This window comes from Thamnophis sirtalis, unplaced genomic scaffold, assembly GCF_051295495.1.
Source record: "Thamnophis sirtalis isolate CommonGarterSnake01/CBP01778 unplaced genomic scaffold, rThaSir2_p1.2 scaffold_8, whole genome shotgun sequence".
Taxonomy (NCBI): Eukaryota; Metazoa; Chordata; class Lepidosauria; order Squamata; family Natricidae; genus Thamnophis; species Thamnophis sirtalis.
In genome coordinates, this window is record NW_028261388.1 from 4526101 (window position 1) to 4548160 (window position 22060).

General features: G+C 47.9%; 1 protein-coding gene across 1 annotated transcript in view; it reads left to right on the forward strand.

Moving 5' to 3' along the window:
- The first annotated feature begins 1005 nt into the window (after window positions 1-1005).
- USP35 (ubiquitin specific peptidase 35) overlaps window positions 1006-22060 on the forward strand; it is a 25375-nt gene continuing 4320 nt past the window's right edge. Inside the window, exons 1-10 of the mRNA XM_087721011.1 lie at window positions 1006-1713; window positions 4510-4642; window positions 6251-6323; window positions 6373-6429; window positions 8612-8713; window positions 10552-10710; window positions 12800-12993; window positions 15051-15144; window positions 16986-17092; window positions 22036-22060. The exon at window positions 22036-22060 is cut by the window's right edge and continues 1179 nt beyond it. Coding sequence (XP_087577137.1) covers window positions 1032-1713; window positions 4510-4642; window positions 6251-6323; window positions 6373-6429; window positions 8612-8713; window positions 10552-10710; window positions 12800-12993; window positions 15051-15144; window positions 16986-17092; window positions 22036-22060 — 1626 coding nt within the window. The 5' untranslated portion in view covers window positions 1006-1031. The remainder of the gene's footprint in view (window positions 1714-4509; window positions 4643-6250; window positions 6324-6372; window positions 6430-8611; window positions 8714-10551; window positions 10711-12799; window positions 12994-15050; window positions 15145-16985; window positions 17093-22035) is intronic.

A 22060-nucleotide genomic window follows, 5' to 3' on the forward strand; every position in this document is an offset into this window, starting at 1 on the left:
TAACTGATTAACAAGAGTTGGAAGGAACCTTATAGGTCATCTAGTCCAACCCCAGCCCCCTCCCCCCCCCAAGCACCATTTCTGACACATGGCAGTCCAATCTCTTCTTGAAAGCCTCCAGGGAGGAAGCTCCCACAACTTCCGAAGGCAACTATTATTCTATTGAATATAGATTAACAGAGTTGGAAGGGACCTTGTAGGTCATCTAGTCCAACCCCCTGCCCAAGCAGGAGACCTGATACCATTTCTGACAGATGGCAGTCCAGTCTCTTCTTGAAAGCCTCCAGGGATGAAGCTCCCACAACTTCCAAAGGCAATTTCTGTTCCTTTGGTTGATGGTTCTCTCTGTCAGAAAATTTCTCCTTATTTCCAGGTTGAATCTCTCCTTGGTCAGTTTCCATCCATTATTCCTTGCTTGGCTTTTGGGTGCTTTGGAAAATAGCTTGACACCCCCTCCTCTCTGTGGCAGCCCCTCAAATATTGGAAGGCTGCTCTCCTGTCTCCCCTGGTCCTCATCTTCCCTAGACCAGCCATGCCCAGTTCCTGTAACTGGCTATTGGCCCATTTTGGCTTTCCTTGGCCTAGTTTTGAGGCTTTTTTCAGCCAGTTTTTGAGGGTTTTTTTTAGCCCATTTTTTCTTTGAAAAACTGGCTGAAAAAAGCCCCAAAAATGGGCCAAGAAAAGCCTCAAAAATGGCTCTCCAAAAAGCCTCAAAACAGGTTAAAAAAAAAACTTCCAAAACGGGCCGAAAAAGGCCTGAAAAAGGAGTATGTGAAGGGCACGAAATGGCCGACAGGTGGGCAAGCCTTCTGCAATATTCGGTTTATAAGACGCACAGACATTTCCACCTCCTTTTGGGAGACAAAAAAGTGCATCTTATAGTAAAAAAAAAAAAATGCGGTATGTTCGAAGGGAACCTTTACCGTCATTATAATTATGGTATGTAACCCAACGTCTCCATTCCAGGGAGGAAGGGGTTCCTAGTGGCCTGAAGATGCCTGATCTTCTTTGAGGACTTCCAAGAAGCCAAGATGGATAAAATCCTGGAAGCGATCCTGGCCTCTTCCTACCCCGATCACATGAAGCAAGGCCTGGTGAGGCGCATCATCGAGGCTCTGAAGAGGACCATGGACATCGAACAGTGTTGGTCAATGCTGGAGCTTTCCACCAAGCTCTTCCTCTTGGGCGACACCAAATTCAAGAGGTCCGTTGGCAAGGAGATCCTGGAAGTCTGTGGGCTTTACCACCAAGAGGCCTTCGAGGAATTCTTCAATGCCCAGTTCCTCTTAAGTCTTCTCCAGGAAGGCTATGGACCTCTGGGGAAGAGGAGTCTCTACGTCTTTGACTACATACACCTTGGACTGCCCTTCGTGATGGACGGCCCGTCGGCCAACGACGTCTTCAGCCTACTGAGGACCGAAGTCCTGCGGAAGATCTGCGAGCGGCCGGGCCTGAAGCAATGTGTGAAGATCAGCAAGCTCTTAATCCAGTACCCTCTCTGCGTCCCCACCGGCAAACGCCAGGTCCTTTTCTGCCAACAGCTTGTCCGATGCGTCGGGCAGTTCCACACCACCTCAGGCAGGGAAGAGGCCATCATGGAGTTCTTGGACCAGGTGATCCAAGTCAGCCTTTTGCTGCAGAAGATCTGGAAGACTCAGGTGGCCTCCATCCTTCCCTCCCTGAAGGAGCTCTTCGCCATCATTTCAACCATCGGTAGGGATGGGTTGTCTGTCTTTGGATAGGATACCTTATTGCCATGGTACATATACACACCGTATAGCCCCGGGATGGTGAACCTATTGGCACGCGTGCCACAGGTGGCGCCTGGGGCCATTTGCTAGGGCACGCGAGGCGCTGCCCTATCAGCTGGCCAGCGCGCATGTGTGTGATGGCCAGCTGAGTTTGGCCTTCTTATGAGGCCGTTTTTCATCCTTGAAGCCTTGAAGGGCGAAAAACCGGCCGTACAGCCTAACCGAAAGTTCAGGAATAGACTTCCGGTTTGCTCCTATGACCATTTTTTCCCCACTGTGGGTTCTTGGTAATGTCTGAGCTTGGTTGTTTTCTTGCAGTTGTTTTATTATCTAACTAGGTAATAGAATAAGTAGTAGAAGTGAGTGGGTTTTGTCACAAGGAGGGGCAGAAGGAGGAGGAGGAGGAGGAGGAGGAGGAGGAGGAGGAGGAGGAGGAGCAGAAGAAGGAGGAGGAGAACAATGACTATGGGCTCCTTGGTGTTCTGTGAGCTTGACTGTCTTCTTGCGAACGTTTCATGACCAATGTAGGTAACATCATCAGTCTAGAAAGAGATGATGTTTGTGGATAAGGAGAAAGGGAGGAGGAGGAGGAGGAGGAGGAGGAGGAGGAGGAGGAGGAGGAGGAGGAGGAGGAGGAGGAGGAGAACAATGACTATGGGCTCCTTGGTGTTCTGTGAGCTTGACTGTCTTCTTGCGAACGTTTCATGACCAATGTAGGTAACATCATCAGTCTAGAAAGAGATGATGTTTGTGGACAAGGAGAAAGGGAAGAGGAGGAGGAGGAGGAGGAGGAGGAGGAGGAGGAGGAGGAGGAGGAGGAGGAGAACAATGACTATGGGCTCCTTGGTGTTCTGTGAGCTTGACTGTCTTCTTGCGAACGTTTCATGACCAATGTAGGTAACATCATCAGTCCAGAAAGAGATGATGTTTGTGGATAAGGAGAAAGGGAGGAGGAGGAGGAGGAGGAGGAGGAGGAGGAGGAGGAGGAGGAGGAGGAGGAGGAGGAGGAGGAGGAGGAGGAGGAGGAGAACAATGACTATGGGCTCCTTGGTGTTCTGTGAGCTTGACTGTCTTCTTGCGAACGTTTCATGACCAATGTAGGTAACATCATCAGTCTAGAAAGAGATGATGTTTGTGGACAAGGAGAAAGGGGGGGGAGGGGAGGAGGAGGAGGAGGAGGAGGAGGAGGAGGAGGAGGAGGAGGAGGAGGAGGAGGAGAATGACTATGGGCTCCTTGGTGTTCTGTGAGCTTGCTTATCTTCTTGCGAATGTTTCATGACCAATGTAGGTAACATCATCAGTCTAGAAAGAGATGATGTTTGTGGACAAGGAGAAAGGGGGGAGGAGGAGGAGGAGGAGGAGGAGGAGGAGGAGGAGGAGGAGGAGGAGGACAATGACTATGGGCTCCTTGGTGTTCTGTGAGCTTGCTTGTCTTCTTGCGAACATTTCATGACCAATGTAGGTGACATCATCAGTCTAGAAAGAGATGATGTTTGTGGATAAGGAGAAAGGGAGGAGGAGGAGGAGGAAGAGGAGGAGGAGGATGACAACAACAACTGTGAAGTCCTTGGTGGTCTCTGAGCTTGCTTGTTTTCTTGCAGACATTTCATGACCCAACTAGGTAACATCATCAGTGCTACTAAGGAGTGCTGTTTGCTGTCAGTGTATATATTCTGGTGTCTGGCCTGTCAGTGTGGCTGTGGGGTGGGTGGTCTTCAGAGATTCTTTCCTTAGGCTGTTTACTGATGGCTCTTTGGCTGTTTCTTGATTGGGGTATATTTTGCTTACTTGATTGTTGGTCTGAAATTAACCTTGGAGTTAATCTATACTGATCTGGGTGCCAATTGCTAGTGGAGAGATACTGGAGTCTTTTTTGTTCTCTGTTAGCCTGGTCGAGTCTCTCTCTCTTTTTTTAAATAAAGTTTTTATTTTTTTCATTTTCATAACATATAATCACATATATACATAGCCAACAATTATTGGCTCTTCTGCTCTCCATACACCATATTTGTACCTTATCCATCACTTTCTTCTCCCTCTCTCCTCCTCCTCCCTACCTCCTTTTTTCCCTCTGTCATCCTTCTCTTCTCTACTTCCCCTTCCCCTCTCTTTCTCCACTCTCCCCTTTCCACTCCTCCTTTCTCTCCTCCTATTCCCTCCCCCTGCCCTCTCTCCGATCCCTTGCTTCTTCCCTTACCTCTCTCCTCTACTTCCCACTCTTCATCTCATTTACTTGGTGTATTTCAACCTCTGAGCAAGCTCCATTTTGTGTTGATGGTATTTATAATTCTTTTTCAATATACATATTTAATTTGGACATGTATTCTCCTCCTTTTTTAAAAAAAAATAGAACAAGAAAGTATACATATATAGTCATTGTGCTTTTAACACACACATTCCAAGCCTAATATAGACCTGGTTACAATTCCCAGCTATTCTCATCATTATCTTTATATAATTATACATCCTTACACGCCCCCAATTTGTGATTCTGTCTTTAAATCTCAATAATTTCCCATTGTAAATATATTTCATGTTCCCTCTCCATTTTTCCATATCTTGGATTAGATTACCCTTAATTGTCAATTGTAAATGGTAATCCTTACAATTTACCAATTGTAAATGGTAATCCTCGCTGTTCAATATTCATTGCGATTCCCTTAATCTATTATATAGAATAACAAGCAATTTTCTCTTTTGCACAGTTTATAGATGTTAAAATGGTTTGCTGCTCCCGCTAAAAAATTTTTTTCTGCAGACGATCACGATCCCTCTATTGCCTTAGCCAGTGTGGTCCAGTATGTTCCTCTAGAGTTGATGGATGGCATCCTAAGAAACCTTACCAATGATGACAGCATCACCGACCTTCAGATGTTGACTGCGATTGGAAGGTAAGAAAAAATAGAAAGTCACTAGTGAGTCAGTCACCGGGACCAGAAGTTTCGTTTCCCAAGCTTTCAGACTCAGAATAATAGAATATCAGAGTTGGAAGGGACTTTGGAGGTCTTCTAGTCCAACCCCATGCTCAGGCAGGAAACCTTAGGAGAACCATTTGTCTCCCGCTTGAGCAGGGGTTGGACTAGAAGACCTCCAAGGTCCCTTCCATCGCTATGATCCTATGAGTCTATGAGATTCTCAGCCGTGGGGAATTTTGGTTTTTTTTTACTATAAGATCCCTCCCACCTCCCGTGCTAAAAAAATGGGATGGGCGAGAGGTTTGTTTATCCATTTTGTGGGGTTAGATGCCTGTTGGGGGGGGGGTGTCTTCCAAAATAGATGGAGATTTTCAAAATATATTTACATTTTGATTTTCAAAATATAGTTACATTTTGGTCACATGAATAAAGTCCGTTGTATTACACTTTTTCTATGGTGCCAAGCAGAAATACTCAAATTCAGACAGTTTATTCCTGAAACAAGCATCCTTTAACTTTTTCTTCCTATCCTTAATGGAAAAGTGCTGGTTTTTTAAAATCTTCTCTTCCTCCTTTTTCTTCTTCTCTCCTTTCTCTCTTCCTCCCTCTCCTTTTTTCTCCTTCCTTCTACTTCTCTTCCTCCACTTCTTCCTACTATCCTCCCCTCCTCCTCCTCCTTATCTTCCTCCTCCCTTCCTGCCCCTCCCTTCCCTTTCTTCTCCTCTTCCTCGTCCTCTTCCTCCTTCTCTTCTTCCGTCCTCTTCCTTTTCCTTCTTTTTCTTCTCCCCCTCCTCCTCCTCCTCCTTTTCCTTATCTTCCTCTTCCATTCCTCCTTCTCCTCCTCTTTCTTCTCCTCTTCCTCCTTCTTTTCCTTATCTTCCTCCTCCCTTCCTCCTCCTCCTTTCCTCCTCCTCCCTTCCCTTCTTTCTCTTCCTCCTCCTCTTCCTCCTTCCTCTTTTTCTTCTCCTCCCCTCCTCCACCTCTTTTTTCTCCCTTCTACTCCTTCTCTTCTTCCAATTCTTCCTACTGTCCTTCTCCCCTCCTTTTCCTTATCTTCCTCCCCCTCTTCCTCCTCCTACTCCTCTTCCCTCCTCTTCCTCCTCCTTTCTTCTTCTCCCCCCTTCTCCCTTCCTCCATCTCCTTTTTCTCCTTCCTTCCACTCCTTCTCTTCCTCCACTTCTTCCTACTCTCCTTCTCTCCTCCTCCTTCTTTTCCTTATATTCTGTCTCCCTTCCTCCTCCTCCTTTCTTCCTTTCCTCCTCTGCTTCCTCCTCCTCTTCTTTTTCTTCTCCCTCACCTCTTCCCTCCTCTTCTTCCTCCTCCCCTCCTCCCTTCCCTTCCCTCCTCCTCCTCTTCTATTCTTCCTCCTCCTGCTCCTTTTTTCCTCTTCCTCCTTCCTTCCCCCTCCTCATCCTCTTCCTCCTCTTGATCTCTTCCTCCTCCTCTTCCAGATCACATAACAGTTATATAGGAAGTCTTCTCACTTCTCACTGTTCTCCACGATCTTGGAGAACCATTTCTGACTCTGCCTGCACTCATCCCTCTAATCCCAGGCTCTCTATCTCTCCGTCTTTCTCGCTCCAGGATGATCGAATGGGTCTCGTGGCCCCTGGGGAACAGCTTGGACAAATGGATCATAGCCTTGCTGAAGAATCTGGCGGCGGTGAAGAAATTCAGCATCTTGATGGAAGTCACGCTTTCCAAAGGCGGCGGTGAAGAAATTCAGCATCTTGATGGAAGTCACGCTTTCCAAAATTGAACGGGTTGGTTTGCTCCTTCATGTGGGATCTGCTTGCAGAAAATAACCTTACGCCACTGTCCTGGCTGTGTTGTGACCGAGGCTTCCCAAGATCATGAAGCCGACTCCTCGTCCCCATAAAACCCCTTTTATTTAGGTTAAAGGAAATTCCTCTCCAGCAAAGTCCCGGCCGAGGGCCGAGGTGGTGCAGTGGTTAAATGCAGCACTGCAGGCTACTTCAGCTGACTGCAGTTCTGCAGTTCGGCTGTTCAAATCTCACCGGCTCAGGGTTGACTCAGCCTTCCATCCTTCCGAGGTGGGTAAAATGAGGACCCGGATTGTTGTTGGGGGCGATATGCCGACTCTGTAAACCGCTTAAAGAGGGCTGAAAGCCCTATGAAGCGGTATATAAGTCTGCTATTGCTATTGCTAACAGTCTTTCATGAGATTTCACAACCACAGACCTTTATCAGGCTTGGAGAGCTGCCAGGCCGATATCTTCTAAACGCCACGCTGTAGCACCAGTTACTTGGCAAGGAGTCAGGAACAGATCTTCACCTTCATGAATTGAACGCCTGCAAACTCCACTCCCCTTTCGTTCCTCTTTTATTCCCTATAGGAGGGGCCATTCACTGTCCACCTGTGCCTTTAGTCCTGAGTCAGCCCTTGTTCCTTAACTGTTCCCTTCATCTGGCACCTCTGCACATGCGCACACTGGGAACAGGCTCCAGCTGTTCGTCTGCCCCACTGATGTCTGACTCTGAGGGCAGCTGATAACTGTCGGACAGCCCTGGCCCCCTCTCTGCCTCCGACGCAGAGCCCTCATCCGAGCCTTCCTCAGACTTCAGAACTGCTTTTTTTGGGTGGCAAGGGAAAAAAAGGCAGGGTTTTATTTTCGGGGAAAGACGGTACATAGCTGTATCCTGCCTTTTATCATTTTTATCAATAACTCAAGGTAGTGAACCTAATACTCCTCCCTCTTCTCTTTTCCCCCACAACAACAACAAGCCTGTGAGGTGAGTTGGGTTGAGAGAGAGAAAGGGACTGGCTCAAGAATTAGGGTTTCCTGCCTTTGGTGGAGCTAGAATTCACCATCTCCTGGTGATTGGTCCCAAATCCCCCAGCTGGCTTTCATGGCAGAGGCAGGACTAGAACTCACCATCCCCTGGCGATTGGCCCAAAGTCACCCAGCTAGCTCTCATGTCTAAGTTAGAACTAGAATTCACAGTCTCCATGTGGTGGGCCTAAAATCACTGAGTTGGTTTTTCCTGCTTATGGTGGAACTAGAATTCACCATCTCCTGGTCATTGGTCCAAAATCCCCCAGCTGGCTTTCATGGCAGAGGCAGGACTAGAACTCACCATCCCCTGGCGATTGGCCCAAAGTCACCCAGCTAGCTCTCATGCCTAAGGTAGAACTAGAATTCACAGTCTCCATGTGGTGGGCCTAAAATCACTTGAGTTGGTTTTTCCTGCTTATGGTGGAACTAGAATTCACCATCTCCTGGTCATTGGTCCCAAATCCCCCAGCTGGCTTTCATGGCAGAGGCAGGACTAGAACTCACCATCTCCTGGCGATTGGCCCAAAGTCACCCAGCTAGCTCTCATGCCTAAGGTAGAACTAGAATTCACAGTCTCCATGTGGTGGGCCTAAAATCACTGAGTTGGTTTTTCCTGCTTATGGTGGAACTAGAATTCACCATCTCCTGGGGATTGGTCCAAAATCCCCCAGCTGGCTTTCATGGCAAAGGCAGGACTAGAACTCACCGTCCCCTGGTGATTTATATTCTCCAGACACCCAGTCCAAGTCTTTCTAAGCATCTTTTACCGGGCTATAGAAAAAGGGCTGTAGGAATTGTCTTTATCCTGATTCTGCTAATCGACTGCCCTTAATCTTTATTTTTTTTTGATAATTTATTTTTTATTTTATCAATTTCATATATACATTCACAATTATATTATCTCATAACTGTTATTAATAATATGTATTTATAACAATTTTTCCCTACTGTTGACAATATACTTGAAGATCCATCTTATCTTACAACGGTCCTACTTCTTCTTCCCTCCCTCCCTCTTTCCTTCCCTCGTTTCTTCTCTCCTACTCCCCTTCCTTCCCTCCCTCCTTCTCTCCTTCCCTCCTTCCTTCCCTCCTTTCTTTTCTCCTTCTCTCTGCCCATAATCTTTATTTTTGCTGTGTTCCTGTAGGTTTTTTCCAAGCTACTCTACCCTATTCTGAGAGAGGGGGCTCTCTCCATTCTGCGATACATGTTGCTGAGTTTCCAGCACTCTCACGAAGCATTTCACCTGGTAAATCCCTGTTCCGATTAATCCCCTACTGTTTTGAGCCTCCAACTGTTGGCGAACGCATAAGGATATTTATTGCAAATGAAGGCGAATATGGCTGTCCCAAGATAATTTTCCAAGGCACCTGAAGGCAGAACAAGAAGCAATGGGTGGAAACTAATCAAGGAGAGGAAGCAACTTAGAGTTAAGGAGAAATTCCCTGACAGTTAGAACAATTAATTAGTGGAAACAACTTGCCTCCAGAAGTTGTGAATGCCCCAACACTGCAAGTCTTTAAGAAGATGTGGGATAGCCACTTGTCTGAAACGGTGTAGGATTTCCTGCCTAGGCAGGGGGTTGGACTAGAAGACCTCCAAGGTCCCTTCCAACTCTGCTATTGTGTTGTATAATGTTGCAGGATCCAATCTGGGTCGGTCACCAGGACCAGAGGTTTTGTCTTCCAAACTATCGGACTTAAGCTAGAGCCTGGGGTGGGATTGAAAAATTTTAGCAACCAATTCTCTGCCCAGTTGCTGGGTGGATCAGAAGTTTTGTCTTCCCAATTCCTGGACTCTCGTGCTAAAGCCAGTGGTGGAATTCAAATAATTTAACAACCGGTTCTCTGCCCTAATGACCAGCTGGGTAGGCAGGGCTCGGTGGTCATGTGACTGGGTGGGTGTGGCCAACTCAACATCACTCACGTCGATGGGTGCTTTGCCTTAGCTGTGACAATGTAATCAGGGTTAACAGGAGAGGCGGTTTCTGAAAGCAGGGCAATAAAGATTAGGCTAGAAACAACACCAGAATGTTTCCTTCCTGCCTTCCTTACAGGATTAGCCCTGTAAAGTGGGGGGAAAAAACAAAAGGAGATTTCTTCTAATAACCGGTTCTCCAAACTGCTTAGAAAGTTAACAACCGGTTCTCTCGAATAGGTGCGAACCGGCTGAATCCCACCACTGGCTGGAGCCCATCCTTCAGGAATTAGAAAGACGTCTTATCTTTGGTTTTCCTCAAGCCTCCAGGAGGGCAAAAACGGCCTCCCCCAGGCTCTGGAGGCCCTTCGGAAACCGTTTTTCACCCTCCCCAAGCTCTGGAGGTTTCCTCGAGCCTCTGGGAGGGCGAAGACAGCTTCCCCTGGGCTCCAGAGGCCCTGCGGAAGCCGGAAACAGACCTGTTTCCAGACTTCCGGAACTTCCGGCAGGCCCATATTTTGCTCTTCCGGAGCCTCTACACGGGCCCATTACTTAACTGGCATGATGAACAGGCCGCGTGGAGACTCCTGGGATGGGAGGGGCGAGGTGGGCGGGGACAGCGGGTCCTTGCAACAACCGGTGAACTGGATGCAAAATTAGCACTCGGTTCGGCCGAACTTGTCCGAACCATCTGAATCCCATCCCTGGCTAGAGCCCATCCTCAGGGATCAATCACTTCCCTGGCTGTTTTTGTACCTGCTCGTCCGACAATCTTTATTGCCCTGCTTATAGAAACTGCCTCTCCGGTTAACCCTTATTACATGGTAACTTACATTGCTAAGTCGAAGCGCCCATCGACGTGAGTGATGTTGACTTAGACCCGCCCACGCAGTCACATGACCACCGAGCCACGCCTACCCAGCTGGTCATTAGGGCAGAGAACCGGTTGTTAAATTATTTGAATCCTAACCACTGGCTCCAGCACGAGAGTCCAGGAATTGGGAAGACCAAATCTCTGGTCCCGTTGACCGACCCAGATCAGATAAACGATATTTATTGCATTAAACAGCCTCGGATCCTATATTTGTTTTTTCAGGCTCACGTTTTTCCTCGGATGCAAATTCCATCCTTCAATGGCCTCCCCGATGCTTTATTCCCTCTCTTTAACAGCTCCTGCCTCATATTCCCAGAGTGATCGCTGCCCTCCAGAAGGAGAACTCCAATTCGGCGTCACACTGTTTGAATCAGCTGTCCGAACTGATCTACTGCATGTTCTTCTGTTTCTCCGGATTCCCCGATCTCTACGAGCCTCTGGTGGAAGCGATAAAAGTAAGTCTGGTCCCTTTTTAACATATTTTTTTTTGCATTTCGGGTGCCACTGTTCGAGAGAATAAATAGCAGTTAGGCTTATATACCGCTTCATAGGGCTTTCAGCCCTCTCTAAGCGGTTTACAGAGTCAGCATATTGCCCCCAACAACAATCCGGGTCCTCATTTTACCCACCTCGGAAGGATGGAAGGCTGAGTCAACCCTGAGCCGGTGAGATTTGAACAGCCGAACTGCAGAACTGCAGTCAGCTGAAGTAGCCTGCAGTGCTGCATTTAACCACTGCGCCACCTCGGCTCTTAAATACCCTAAAATAAAACCTCCCCGGATAATAAGCCCAATCGGGCTGTTGAGCGCATGCACTAAAATAACCCCCCCCCCCGAAAATATTGCAATACAGCAGCAGCCTTGAGGTGACCACGCTCTCCGCGTCCTGCACCTTAAAAATAATAAGACCTCCCCGAAAATATGGGCAGGTGCTTATTTTGGGGGTCAAAATAAAATAAGGTCCTGTCTTATTTGGGGGGGAAACACGGTAAAACATGGAGAATTGAAATTTTCGCCGTTAGCAATGAAGTCTTAAATTTTAGAAAAAAGTTGGCCCGGATTAGAATCAGAGCCAATTTCTTGGACTTGGGATAGGTTTGTGAAGATGGTTATTTTAAAATTGTATTTATTTATTTGCATCCCGCCTTTTATTTTTTACAAATAACTCAAGGCGGTGAGCATATCTAATACTCCTTCCTCCTCTTCTTTTGCCCGCAACAACAAGCCTGTGAGGTAGGCTACTTGGGCGGAAGGAAAATGCCTAAACTCACTTAGATGGCTCTCCTGCCTAAGGCGGTAGTAAAACTCACCGTCTCCTGGTGTTTGGCCCAAAGTCACCCAGCCGGCTTTCAGGCCTAAAGTGGGACTAGAACTCACCATCTCCTGGTTTCTAGCCTGGGTGCCTTCACCACTAGACCAGACTGGGTCCCCAGTGTTTGTGGTTATGCTTCTTGTCTGAACTAGCTGATAGCCAACACAGGTTTAAAATGTTTGTCAACATAATACCCATGTGAAGATCCCTTCGAAGAAATGTCCATAGGGAGTGATGGTCTGCTAATTCTCTCCCTCTTTCTCTCTCTCTCTCCTTTTCTCCCTCTTTCTCCCCTCCCTCTGCCTACCCCTACCCCTCTCCCTCCCTCTCCCACCCCCTCTTCCTCTCTCTTCTTTCTCTATCCCTCTCCCCACATCCTCTCCCTTTTCTCTCTCCCTCTCCCTGTTTCTCCCACTCCTTCTCTCTCCTCTCCCTTTCTCTCTCTCCCCATCTTCTCCCCCACTCCCTTTTCCCCATCCTCTGCCTTTCCCTTTTTCTCTCTTCCTCTCTCTTTCCCCCCACCCTCTGCCTATCCCTCTCCCTCCCTCTCCCACCCCGTCGCCCTCTCCCACCCTCCCCCTCTCCCCTTTCTTCTTTCTCTGTCCCTCTCCCTTTCTCTCTCTCCTCATCTTTTCCCCATTTCCCTCTCCCCCTCTTTCCTTTACTCTCTCCCTCTCTCTCTCCCCCCACATCCTTTCCCTTTTCTCTCTCCCTGTTTCTCCCATTCCTTCTCTCCTTTCCTCCCTCCCTCCTTCCCTCTCCACCCTCTCTCCTTCTTTCTCTGTCCCTCTCCCTTTCTCTCCCCATCTTCTCCCCCTCTCCCTCTTTTCCCCATCCTCTGCCTTTCCCTCTCTCTCTCTCCCTTTCCCCCACCCTCTGCCTACACCTCTCCCACCCCCTCTCCCCTTTCTTATTTCTCTGTCCTTCTCCCTTTCTCTCTCTCTCATCTTTTCCACATCTCCCTCTCCCCCTCTTTCCCTTACTCTCTCTCTCCCCATATCCCCTCCCTTTTCTCTCCCCCTCTCCCTGTTTCTCTCATTCCTTCTCTCTCCTTTCCTCTCCCTCCCTCCTTCCCAACCCTCTCTCCTTCTTTCTCTGACCTCTCCCTTTCTCTCTCTCCCCATCTTCTCCCCCATCCTTCTTTTCCCCATCCTCTGTCTTTCCCTCTTTCTCCCTTCCTCCCCCCCACCCTCTCCTCCCCCCTCTCTTTCTCTCCGATTCTCTTCTCGGAAGGCGCTTCCAATCCCTAACGAAGACCGCATTAAGCACCTGCTGGGTCAGAATGCTTGGACCTCCCAGAAAAACGAGTTGGCCAACCTCTATCCTCGCTTGGCCTCCAAATCGGAAACCGGAAAGATCGGGTTAATTAACCTGGGGAATACCTGCTACATGAATAGCATCCTGCAAGCTCTCTTCATGGCCTCAGAGTAGGCAGCCCACCCCCCCTCCTGGTCCTGCCTCTCTGCTTCCTGTGGTTCTATTTAGGGGTTTTACGGACGTGGTCTCTCCGTCTCTCTCTCTCTCTCTCTCTCTCTCTCTCTCTCTCTCTCTCTCTCTCTCTCTCTCTCTCTCTCTCTCTCTCTCATCTGTCTAAACCTGCGGTCACCAACTGGGGGTCCGCCAGAAAACTTTGGTGGTCAGACAAAAGATATTTGCATTTTTTTTACATTGCACTAAATCAGGGGTCCTCAAATTACGGCCCCTGGGACAGATCAATGAACGCCTGTGTTGGTGCAGAGAGTCCCCCCCTTTGGGGTCTTTTTGGACGGGTCGGAGGGGGGCAGAAATTCCGACTTGGGGTCTGCTTCCGCCTCCTGGTGGGGGGCTTTGGGCGAAGGCTGGAGGGAAGACCCGCTGGTGGGGAAGAGCTGGAGGGCCTCATTCCAGTGGGACTGCATCATGGCCTGGAACTGGCTGACCATCTCAGCCCACTGAGGCTCCAGGCGCCGGCACCTGGCCTTGAACTCCCGCAGGTCTTTCCTCTGCTTGGAAAGCCTATGCTCTTTATTCCCTTTGAGAGGGTCTTTTACTCCCAAGTCGGCCCTTGTTCCTTAGCTGTGCCTTCTCTGCCCGTGCGCACACTGGGAACAGGCTCCAGCTGTTCTTCTGCCTCACTGATGTCTGACTCTGAAGGCAGCTGATAACTGTCAGACGGCTCTGGCCCCCTCTCTGCCTCCGACACAGAGCCCTTATCAGAGCCTTCCCCAAACTCCAGGACTGGCCCATCTTCCTCCCCAACCTCCTCAATGTCAAATTCTGCCCCCAGCTCCGCTGGCGGGCCACAAGAGAAGAACTATGTGTAATTATTCTGGGGCAAAATCCCCTCTGTTTACTACAGCTTGTATTTTAGCTAAGGCCACCCGGAGGCTGATCAAAGATTGTGGGGGGGTCCATAGGTGGGTTCCTACCAGTTCGCACCTATTCGGTAGAACCGGTTCGTCAAATCTACCGAACCGGTTAGAAGAGGTTCCACCAGTGGACCCAGAAAGCAGGCCACTGCTACAGAACAGGTTCCAAAAATTTTTGAAACCCACCACTGCCACAGACAGACAGACAGACAGACAGACTGCCCCAGCCCTTTGGAACGAGCTCCCCGTGGAGATTCGGACCCTCTCCACCCTTCAGGCCTTCCAGCCGGCCGTGAAGACCTGGCTGTCCCAGCAAGCCTGGGGGTTGAGTTCCCCCCCCTACTCAAATTTGCTGTGTCTGTTGTGCTTTTAAATTGTTTGTATTGTCTGATTGTCTTTGTCTTATTTTTTGTAATTTCCCCTCCCTTGGCTTTTGTTCAGCCGCCCTGAGTCCCTTCGGGGAATAGGGCAGCCTACAAATTGAATAAAATCCAAATCCAAATCCAGACAGACAGACTGACACAGAGAGAGAGAGAGAAAGAGAAAGAAAGGAAGAATAGGGCGGCCTACAAATTGAATAAAATCCAAATCCAAATCCAGACAGACAGACTGACACAGAGAGAGAGAGAGAAAGAGAAAGAAAGGAAGAAATAAATTAAAAAAAAGAAAAAAGAAAGAAAAAGAGTGAGAGAGAGATGAAAGAAAAAAAGAAAAAAGGGACAGAGAGACAAAAGGAAGGAGAGGGAGGGAGGGAGAGAGAGAGAGAGAGAGAGAGAGAGAGAGAGAGAGAGAGAGAGAGAGAGAGAGAGAAAACATGGCTGGCAAGCCACTCCCACCAGGTCACATGGCCGGCAAGCCACTCCCACAAAGGAGGCCACACCCACAGAGTAGGTTCCAATTTTTTTTGAAACCCACCACTGGAGGGGGGGGGGTCATATAATGCTCTATCCATAGCTGACCAATTATTTATATTTTCATAGTTCTGAGGGATCTTTAAAGAAAGGAGGATTATGTGGCTACTACAGGTTGCATTCATCTCGGATCTGGGCTTCAGTAAATGGATTAACTGATGCTGGGATTTTGTGACACTCTTCCCTTTTTAAGTTTAAGGGGAATTTTTTCCCCCCCCTTTACAGTTTCAGACGGACGGTGCTGAATTTAGCCGAGAACACCTCCCAGCCGCTGATGGCAAAACTACAATGGCTCTTTGCTTTTCTAGAGCACAGCCAGGTACTTAATGGAACGTTTTCTTAATTATGGGGTCTTCCTTTTGGGGGAATCGTTAGCTCAATGTTTACTTTAATGATGCGAGAGGGATTTGAGATGTGCTCCTCAAACTTTAAGTCCCAGAATTCCCCAGTCAGCATGCCTGGGGCAGGATTAGAACTCACCATCACCTGGTGATTGGCCCGAAGTCACGCAGTCAATTTTCATGCCTAAGGCGGGACTAGAACTCACCATCTCCTGGTGATTGGTCCAAAGTCACTCAGTCAAAATTCATGCCTAAGGCAGGACTAGAACTTACTATCTCTTGGTGATTGGTCCAAAGAAACCCAGTCAATTTTCATGCCTAAGGCGGGACTAGAACTCACCATCTCCTGGTGATTGGCCCAAAGTCACCCAGTCAATTTTCATGCCTAAGGCGGGACTAGAACTCACCATCTCCTGGTGATTGGCCCGAAGTCACCCAGTCAATTTTCATGCCTAAGGCGGGACTAGAACTCACCATCTCCTGGTGATTGGTCCAAAGTAACGCAGTCAATTTTCATGCCTAAGGCGGGGCTAGAACTCACCATCTCCTGGTGATTGGCCCAAAGTCACACAGTCAATTTTCATGCCTGAGGCGGGATTAGAACTCACCATCACCTGGTGATTGGCCCGAAGTCACGCAGTCAATATTCATGCCTAAGGCGGGACTAGAACTCACCATCTCCTGGTGATTGGTTCGAAGTCACCCAGTCAATTTTCATGCCTAAGGCAGGACTAGAACTCACCATCTCCTGGTGATTGGCCCAAAGTCACTCAATCAATATTCATGCCTAAGGCAGGACTAGAACTCACCATCTCCTGGTGATTGGCCCGAAGTCACCCAGTCAATTTTCATGCCTGAGGCGGGACTAGAACTCACCGTCTCCTGGTGATTGGCCCGAAGTCACGCAGTCAATTTTCATGCCTAAGGCGGGACTAGAACTCACCGTCTCCTGGTGATTGGCCCAAAGTCATGCAGTCAATTTTCATGCTTAAGGCGGGGCTAGAACTCACCATCTCCTGGTGATTGGCCCAAAGTCACGCAGTCAATTTTCATGCCTAAGGCGGGACTAGAACTCACTTTCTCCTGGTGATTGGCCCAAAGTCACGCAGTCAATTTTCATGCCTAAGGCGGGGCTAGAACTCACCATCTCCTGGTGATTGGCCCAAAGTCACCCAGCTGGTTTTTGTGCCTAAGGCAGCACTAGAACTCACAGTCTCCTAGTGGTCAGCCAAAAGTCACCCAGCTAGCTTTCATGGCTAAGGTGGCACTAGAACTCACAGTGTCCTGGCATTTAGCTAGTCACCCAACTAGCCTTCATGGCTAAGGTGGCACTAGAACTCACAGTCTCCTAGTGATCAGCCCAAAGTCACCCAGCTGGCTTTCATGCCTAAGGTGGCACTAGAACTCACAGTCTCCTGGCATTTAGCTAGTCACCCAACTAGCCTTCATGGCTAAGGTGGCACTAGAACTCACAGTCTCCTAGTGATCAGCCCAAAGTCACCCAGCTGGCTTTCATGCCTAAGGTGGCACTAGAACTCACAGTCTCCAAGTGATCAGCCCAAAGTCACCCAACTGGCTTCCATGCCTAAGTTGGCGCTAGAATTCACCATCTCCTTGCTTCGAGGATGGCGCCTTAACCACTACCCCAACTTACAAAATTAAAAATAAACTAATGTATACATTGAGCAGGCAAAAAAGAAAAAAAAATCAATCCCAGAATCCCCTTTAATGAAAATAGGGCAGCCTGCAGCTACCAAAACACTTTCAATGTTGTTGTTTTTTAATTTTCTGTTTTCCCCCTCTCGGATACCTCCCTAAGAGGCCTGCGATTTCTCCCGAAAACTTCTTTTTGGCTTCGTGGCCTCCCTGGTTCACCCGCGGAGCCCAACAGGATTGCTCTGAATATCTGAAGTACCTGCTCGATCGGTAAAGTAAACTGTGGATGATTTGAGAAAATGGGATTTGGATGACTTAAGCCAGCGTTTTTCAGCCTTGACCACTTTAAGGTGAGTGGACTTCAACTCCCAGAACTCCCCAGCCAGCTAGAATTCTGGGAGTTGAAGTCCACTCATCTTCAAGGGGCCACCATTGAGAAACAGTGGTTTAAACTAGGGGTCTCCAACCTTGGCAACTTTAAGCCTGGAGAACTTCGGTTCCCCGACAAATGCACGCTCGACTAAAGCGCGCCCAACGAAACCGCGGTGACAAAACCGCGAGTTCTAAATCGCGCTGACAAATGAGCGCAGAAGCGCGCCAACAACAACGCGCCGACAGAAGCACGCTGTAAACCTAACCCTAAACCTAACCCTAAACCTAACCCTGAACCTAACCCTAAACCTAGCCCTAAATCTAACCCTGAACCTAACCCTAAACCTAACCCTGAACCTAACCTTAAACCTAACCCTGAACCTAACCCTAAACCTAGCCCTAAACCTAACCCTGAACCTAACCCTAAACCTAACCCTGAACCTAACCCTAAACCTAACCCTAAACCTAACCCTGAACCTAACCCTAAACCTAACCCTGAACCTAACCCTAAACCTAGCCCTAAACCTAGCCCTAAACCTAACCCTAAACCTAGCCCTAAATCTAACCCTGAACCTAACCCTAAACCTAACCCTAAACCTAACCCTAAACCTAGCCCTGAACCTAACCCTAAACCTAACCCTAAACCTAACCCTGAACTTAACCCTAAATCTAACCCTGAACCTAACCCTAAACCTAACCCTGAACCTAACCCTAAACCTAACCCTGAACCTAACCCTAAACCTAGCCCTGAACCTAACCCTGAACCTAACCCTAAACCTAACCCTGAACCTAACCCTGAACCTAACCCTAAACCTAACCCTGAACCTAACCCTAAACCTAACCCTGAACCTAACCCTAAACCTAACCCTGAACCTAACCCTAAACCTAGCCCTGAACCTAACCCTGAACCTAACCCTAAACCTAACCCTGAACCTAACCCTGAACCTAACCCTAAACCTAACCCTGAACCTAACCCTAAACCTAGCCCTGAACCTAACCCTGAACCTAACCCTAAACCTAACCCTGAACCTAACCCTGAACCTAACCCTAAACCTAACCCTGAACCTAACCCTTACCTTAACTTAAATCGTGCTTCTGTCGGCGCGCTGTTGTGGGCGCGTTGATGATGTCGCGGTTTTGTCACCGCGGTTTCGTTGGCGCGCTTTAGTCGAGCGGGCATTTGTCGGGTCACGGAGAACTTCAACTCCCAGAATTCCTCAGCCAGCTGGCTGGCTGAGGAATTCTGGGAGTTGAAATCCTTCAGGCTTAAAGTGGCCAAGGTTGGAGACCCCTGGTTTAAGCTGTCCAAGGCTGAGGTGAAATTGCTTTGTACAGAAAGAAGAAATTGTAAATTATAAATTTATCATAGCTGCCAACTCTCCAGCATGGCAGGCTGAGGAATTCTAGGAGTTGAAGCTCACACATCTTTTTCATTGTTTTTTCGTTTGTGATAAGTTTTTATTTTATTTTATTTTATCGCACAAAAATTCCAATTTCAATTGAACTTCGATTTCAATTGTGTTGTCTGGGTACAAATCATTTTAGGAAATAATAATCCTACAACATTCTTCATTGCATTAATATCAATTATAATACCATTTCCCTGAAAATAAGACCTCCCCGATAATAAGCCCAAGCGGGCTTTTGAGTGCATGCGCTAAAATAAGCCCTCCCCTGAAAATAAACCCTCCCCGAAAATAAGCCCTCTCCCAAAAATAAGCCCTCCCTGAAAATAAGCCCTCCCTGAAAATAAGCCCTCCCCAAAAATACTGCAACATAGCAGCAGCCATATGGTGACCATGCTTGCCCCCTCCTGCACCTCAAAAATAATGAGACCTCCCCGAAAATAAGGTCAAGTGCTTATTTAGGGGGTCAAAAGAAAATAGGACCCTGTCTTATTTTTGGGGGAAACACAGCAATATTATTGATAATAATGACCATAATATTTCTTTAACCAGGTTAACATACCTTCCTTGTATTCACATACCTTAAAGTTTCCCACGATTGGGGAAACAATGGTTTTACGCTGTCCCAGGCTGAGGTGAAATTTCTTTGTCGAGAAAACTTGAGAGTTGGCAGCCTGTAATGAATTTAAAGGCTAGGGGAATCATTATAAACATAAATAATTCAAACCAGCCGTTATAAATGTGAATAATTCAAAGCAGCAGTTGATTAATTAATCATGCTGGCTTCCAAATTCAGGAGAGATTTAGATCTGGATTCACAGTGGAGGTTTTTAAGGAGAGGGCGGAGAGCCATTTGTCTGAAATGGTTTAGGGTTTCCTGCTTGAGCAGGGGGTTGGACTAGAAGACCTCCAAGGTACCCTTCCAACTCTGTTAGTCTCTTCTCTTCCTTTCCATATACTCTTCTCATCTCTTTTCTTTCTTTCCATATTCTCTTCTCTTCTCTCCCTTCTTTTCTCTTCCCTTCTCTTCCTTTCCATATTTTCTCCTCTCCTCCCTCTCTTCCCTTCTCTTCCTTTCCATATTCTCTTCTCTTCTCCTCTTTTCCCTTCCCTTCTTTTCCTTTCCATATTCTCTTCTCTTCCTTTCCATATTCTCTTCTCTTCCTTTCCATATTCTCTTCTCTTCTCCTCCTCTTTTCCTTTCCCTCCAAGGTCCCTTCCAACTCTGTTATTCTCTTCTCTTCCTTTCCATATACTCTTCTCTTCTCGTCTCTTTTCTTTCTTTCCATATTCTCTTCTCCCCTCCCTTCTTTTCTCTTCCCTTCTCTTCCTTTCCATATTCTCTTCTCTTCCTTTCCATATTCTCTTCTCTTCTCCTTTTTCCCTTCCCTCCAAGGTCCCTTCCAACTCTGTTATTCTCTTCTCTTCCTTTCCATATACTCTTCTCTTCTCGTCTCTTTTCTTTCTTTCCATATTCTCTTCTCCCCTCCCTTCTTTTCTCTTCCCTTCTCTTCCTTTCCATATTCCCTTCTCTTCCTTTCCATATTCTCTTCTCTTCTCCTCCCTCTCTTCCCTTCCCTTCTCTTCCTTTCCATATTCTCTTCTCTTCCTTTCCATATTCTCTTCTCTTCCTTTCCATATTCTCTTCTCTTCTCCTCCTCTTTTCCCTTCCCTCCAAGGTCCCTTCCAACTCTGTTATTCTCTTCTCTTCCTTTCCATATACTCTTCTCTTCTCGTCTCTTTTCTTTCTTTCCATATTCTCTTCTCTTCTCCCCTCCCTTCTCTTCTCTTCCCTTCCAACTCTGTCATACTGGATTGGTCTTCAGGGAGAACTGCTTGCATTGGGATTCTGCTACGAACAAAGTGTTAGATTTCGCCGCCTGAATTTTTGTTTCTTCCCATTCTTAAACTCCCTTTTTATGAGCCTTCATTCGGGGTCGTGTTTTTTTTTTTAATCCTTTCTTCTGGCTTTAAAAGGAGAGCTTCTATCCAGAGGCGTGTTTCACAGGGGGTTTACCACCTTAATTCGCCCCGTGTGCACGCTCACTTCATAAACATACACACGGCCTTCCACGCATTCGCTTTATTTGCGGCACATGGCTTGCACGCATGCACACGGCTTTGAAAATGTGGCTAAATAGGACGGCATAGAGCTGGGGCAGGTGGGCGGGGGCGCACCCGCAGGTCACCATCACCAGATTCACCTGAACCTGTCCGAACTGGCTGCAGCCTACCTCTGGTCATAAGCAGGGGTGTGCTGCTAAGGGTTCGCCCGGGTTTGGGAGAAGCCGTAGCTAACATTATGGCTGGTTTGGAGAACCTCCAAATCCCACCCCTGGCTCTCCCACCACGACTCACCCCTCCCAGGAGTCTTCACATGGCCCGTTTCGGATGCAAGGTACTGTATTTTTTTGGAGTATAAGACGCACCTTCCCCCCCCAAAAAAGGGTGAAAATCTGGGTGTGTCTTATACACCGAATACAGCATTTTTGGCCATTGAAAACCTCACCTCCTTCACAAAATTGGACGTGCAGAGGGTTTGGGAGGACTGCAAAGTGCTCCTGAGAGCTGGGAAGGGCAAAAACGAGCAAAAAATGGGCCATTTTTTCTCGTTTTTGTCCCCCCCCAACCCCCAGCAGCCCTCTAAAGCCCCTAAAGGCTATGCATGCCCTTTTTCTGGAAAGAAACGGGCCATGTTTTGCTCGTTTTTGTCCCCCCAACCCCCAGGAGCCCTCTACAAGGTCCTAAAGGCTATCGTACTTGAGAGACTGCCTGCTGCCAATTACCTCCCAAAGACCCATTAGATCACACAGGGTCGGCCTCCTCCGGGTGCCGTCTACCAGGCAATGCCACCTGGCTACTACCCGGGGGAGGGCCTTCTCTGTGGCAGCTCCGGCCCTCTGGAACGAACTCCCCGCGGAGATTCGGACCCTCACCTCTCTCCAGGCCTTCCGAAAAGCCGCCAAAACTTGGCTTTGCCGGTAGGCCTGGGGTTGATGAGTTCCCCTCCCTTCTCGACCTGTGTGGTTGTGTGATTCTTGGCTATTTTAACTACTTGTATTGTGTTCTACGTTTTCCTTTCCCCCTTGAGTTGTTCGCTGCCCTGAGTCCCTCCCGGAGAAGGGCGGCATACAAATAAAATAAATCTAAATCTAAATCTAATGCATGCCCTTTTTCTGGAAAGAAACGGGCCATTTTTTGCTCGTTTTTGCCCCCCCCCTAACTCCCAGGAGCACAATGCAGATCTCTCAAACTCTCTGCATGCCCCGTTTTCCACAAAACATGAGGCATGCAGAGGGTTTGGGAGATCTGCAGAGTGCAAAAACTTTTTTTTTAAAAAAAATACTTCTTCAAAATCTCGGTGCGTCTTATACCCCGAAAAATATGGTAAGTGTGCTGTTTCTATCTCTTAGTATCTCTTTTTCTCCCCCAAAGTCTTCATGAGGAAGAGAGAACGGGT